Raw genomic sequence first — 4,607 nt, forward strand, 5'->3', positions numbered from 1 at the left:
CATCTTTTTTGGTATTAACTTCCAGTTATGAAAGGTGAATTCACAACGTCGTCATTTTTGAACAGATAGTCAAAGGTGCAGATTTGGAAACTTCACTCTTCGTGTGCATGAGAAGGGCCACAGTGTACATGTGGGTGGGGCCTGGAGGGCAGCTTGGTGGAGTTAGTTCTCCCCCTCAAACTCAGGGTGCCAGGCTCAGGTGGCAGATGCGTTACCCACTGAACCATCTCCCCGGCCCCCAACCGTTTTCACCAGAAATGAACTAAATGACACACAAATGCTTTCAGAGAAACTTGGACTTTTATTTACTGCTTTACGAAATTTTTTTCCCACAGAAAAACTATTTTAAATAAAACATAACATTTTATATCATGGTGAGAAACAACTTCTTTCACACCGGGAGATGACATGACCGGGAAATACAGAAAGTTCAAGGAAATGAAGTGGAAAAAATATAGCAAAGGGAAATATACAGACACATTCCCTTAGACATAGGCTAACACAGACCTGAGACAGGTCTATAACAGGAGAGAGACAATTTTAGCCAGGTTTTGTTCCCTAGAACGGTCTGAGACTCAATGTATTTAAAAACTGGATTGACTTGGAAGTCAGCCAGAAGTCTGTTTTAATTTTTAATCTGAGTTAAATAAATCTTTTTCCTGGCATTTATTGTTTGTATCTGCGAATGTGTGTATAGGACTCAGGACAATCCTAGGACTCCATGCTCCTCTCCTTCCAGCCAGTGGGCCCTGGGCATTATAGCCACAGGTCCTCAAGTTTGCCTTCTCCCTGGCCCCCGTTTCAAAGTTTGAGCATCAAAAACTTGGAGTGTTAAAGTTCATCTTCTGAATCTTCATCACTAGTTTTCTGAGGTTGTCTCTTAATATTGATTATTAAATCAATGGTTAGTATTTTCACCAAACACTGCAGAACTGAAGTTAGTAACTGGTACTTCCCAGCTACTGGCTCCAGTCCCGACTGGCTACTTACCACGGGTTGACCGGTTTGCAGTGCGTGGAGAGAGCGAATGTACGTGTGTGGAAAGCTGGCCTTTCTCTTCTGAGGCTTGCAAAGGATTTTAGGGATGCCTAAAAGTGCACGAGCTATCAACGTACCGACCGTGGCTTCAGCTGATTGCCGACACTGCTTGGCATAGTTGAGAAGATAGTAATGCAACAAGATCTCGAAACTACCACCCACTGGCAGAACACAGCCCGCTGGTATAGTTGATGAACAATAACCCCGGGAAGTACATGCCTCCAGGGACTTGTATATCACCGGCAACGTGTACCCTTTCCCAGGATTATTTATGACCTGTACATTTTCATGAGAAATTTCTGTTCTAGTGTCTTCTGTTGTGGGGTTTCCAGTGGAATTATTCTCAATCAACAGTTCACAGCCATCAATCATTGAGTTTCTTTCTGAGGACAAGCACTTCCGTATATCACCTGTTGGAGACACATCTGTCTGTGTCTCCTTCTGTGCTGACCATGGCACAGGCATTTCTAATTCTGTATCGGAAGCCACCAGATTTGAATATACTTTTAAATACGTTTGAGTGTTTTCCGATTTATTTTTGTTTTTTATGGTTATGTCTTGATACTTACCCATTTCTGGTAGGTGATGACTCTCTCTGCTACTGTTAGAAGCAAGAGGACGGGAGTCGCACTGGTCCTCGGTTTGTATAACGTAATTTAGGTCAAGGTCGGTAAACAAGTGCCGGAGCATCTTAAACGCTCCCTGCAAAGCACTCTCATGTTGTTGAACAAGACCTGGAACCGGTCCACAAAGGATCATGCAGTGTGGTATAAACCCACGTGTGCTCATCAAACCAAGATGAACATACCTTTTGGACCTAAGGATGAGGGGTTTACAAAATCTCACCGAAGTCGTATGCAAAATCTCACCCTGTGAAGTGACACGTGGCGGAACACAAGGAGGAAGGCCGGCGATCCTCTGGATGAGAGAAACCTCTTGGGCCGATAAGCACTCCACCACGGATATGCTATGTAGTCTTGCGCAGTAAACAACCAGGTCTGGCTGCTTCACACTGGACAGGAGCAGTTTTATATTCTGACTTTGCAAATGTTTCATTACTGCCTCTGTCCTCTCCACGATCCAACACTGAGCTGCCTGAAACTGCGCTTCTGAATTTAGCGTCAACTCTGATTTGGACGATGACAACAGAGGCTGGAGGGCTTCTGTGACCATCACCATCCTAATGTCACCATCTGCTGGGCAATACACAGAGAAGTCTCGGTGAAGCACAAGGCCGTCCACAATTCTGGAAGCGGAAACAGGAAGGCCTGCGACACCAACATTCAGCTCGAAAAAACAGCTGTCCATCAACTCAAACACTTCGATCCCACTTTCACAAGCCACGCACTCGAGGACGTAGTCACACGTCAACTGTGAAATGAATCTGCAATTGTTTCGTCCCACTCGTCCACAAAAATACGCTTCTAGGAGGGACTCTAAAGAACGCCTGCGCAGTGTTCTTCCTTTAGCAGATGAAGACAAGACAGACAAATAGTGCCTGCTTAAATACTGGTCCACAATACCGTCTAGTATTTGTGTCTGAAACGTTAGAAGAGCCTGGGAAACAGATTTCCACTGACTACAGTTTTTCCAGTGCCTTTCATGGGTTTGAATATTTTCAGGAGTGAATGGATCTTTTTCTCTGATTGCATCAAGTCCTCTGAGTAAATGGCAAAGAAAAATAACAAATGTTTTAGCACCATCTCCTGTTTTTTTAAGGTGACTGGAAACACACGCCACTATCATCCTGTATAGGGAGGGAAAAAAAAAGTAACTCAGATTTTCTACGTTGGTGCCAAGTTAAAAGCTACAGACAGACATAAAGACTACCGGGTTTGTTTGTTTGTTTTTTTGACACACAGATTTATGTTTACTTTTAAATTTTCTTCTAAGCTACTTTGTTCTATCCTAAGAATCCAGGGACGGGAAAAAAGAAATGTTCTGGGTAGCTGATGAGGTTTGGGGTCCAGGACAAGTCGTTTTGGACAGCACGCCAACCCGATGTCTGCACTGGTCTTCTAAAATCGTTTTATCCCCCGGGTCCCGGCGGACGGCAGGTGGCGCGAGGTACCTGGCTAAGGGATGCTCTAAGTGCAGCGCCTCCAGAAGGCGGCCTCCATCCCGGCTAAGCAGCACCTCGCCGGTGGGCTTCGTACACAAGACTAGCCCGCCCTCGGGCCCCACGCAGCGGTTCGCGATGGCTTCGAGCACCTCAGCCACGCGCAGCGCCGCGGTCACGGACCCCGGGGACCCCATGGACCCAGGGTCCCGCGGACCGCTTCTGCGTAATTGAGGGCGGAAGAGCAGGACCGCTGGTGGGCGGGGACGGAAGAGGCGGGGAGGAAGCCGGAAGTGCAGCCGCTGGGTTCGGCGAAGCAGTGGAACCCACCCGGCTCCAGCGGAGACTGGGGTGACCGTGGTGTCTCCTGACGCCATCCTGCACTCACCTCCCTGCTAGGTCTGCACTCCGCGGGTTCTGTCCCCGCCCCGGGTCCGTCTGTCTGCTCCTACAGGGCCCACACTCTATCAACCGCTCTCCCTGACGTCACGCACATGGTTTTAGGATGCTGGATGGCCTCGGAGATTGGCCACCGCCCTTTTTAGGCTGACTTCCGCTGGGGCGTGCGATCTTTCCTGCGTTCAGGGGTCTAAGAAACCCCGACTAGTTTAACCACTTGTGCAGAAATGATAGACGTTTGCCCTTTATTCATATCAATGACCATTAGTACGATTCGACATAAATTAACCCTGTGTGTTGCATACAAGCCCCAAGCAGAAATTTTTCATATTAAAACACAGGTTTCTGAGGTCCTTCCAGTCAATCATCCGTGACATTCAGAAAATAACTTCTGTGGTCCCTGGTTTCCTCATTTATATATATTAAAAATTTATTTATATTATATACACTAAAAAAATTCACAGTTTTGAGGTGGGTACAATAGAAAGTACTTTGTACAGTCTCTAACTCAGAGCAAGTAGAATCAAGAATTTGTCAATTTATTCACAACATTCTTAGGGTGGATCATCACTCCTGGATTGTTATATCCACAAGTATGCAGAACAAACATGTCAATATTAGCAGGAAAGTGATCTAGATACACACTGATATTTAACAGGTTTCCCCCTACTCCTTATTCCCATGCAGAAAAATAAAACTGAGGTTATCCTGTTATTCCTAGAAGTAGTAGATAAATTCTGGGGGGCAAGCTAGAAAGGGGAGAAAGGAGGAGGAAATGGGGTAAAACTTTCCTGAACTTATCTGAGGTTCAGGTGATTGGAGGGGAAAACATTTCAATGTTTAACGGTAATGCTTTTTTTTTAACCTGGTTGTATTCATCACGTGATGTTATCTTAATATAGACTTAAGTAGTGGGTTATTTCAAACATTTAAATACTACAATCAAGGTTCTACTTGATTGAATGCACTGTGTAGACATGATTCAAAACACTTGCACCTTTTCAGAGACTGCTTTCACCGTTATTGTGTGTGTAGTTCTTGGGGTCATTTAGAAACTCAACCTCATTTTTAATGAACTATGTATAATATCCATTTATTTAATAAAGAATAT

The 4,607-nt window shown here is 45.2% G+C and overlaps 1 protein-coding gene across 1 annotated transcript; it reads right to left on the bottom strand.

Annotated features, from left to right (window-relative positions):
* Positions 1–298: 298 nt before the first annotated feature.
* On the bottom strand, positions 299–3,329 carry Bbs10 (Bardet-Biedl syndrome 10). Its single transcript, XM_005358074.3, has 2 exons — positions 3,110–3,329; positions 299–2,785 (listed from the first exon to the last, which is right to left on the bottom strand). Exons 1-2 carry the CDS (start codon positions 3,292–3,294, stop codon positions 832–834), a joined length of 2,139 nt encoding a protein of 712 aa, XP_005358131.1. The 5' UTR covers positions 3,295–3,329; the 3' UTR covers positions 299–831.
* Between the last annotated feature and the right edge of the window lie 1,278 nt (positions 3,330–4,607).

Source organism: Microtus ochrogaster, chromosome 24, assembly GCF_000317375.1.
Source record: "Microtus ochrogaster isolate Prairie Vole_2 chromosome 24, MicOch1.0, whole genome shotgun sequence".
NCBI lineage: Eukaryota > Metazoa > Chordata > Mammalia > Rodentia > Cricetidae > Microtus > Microtus ochrogaster.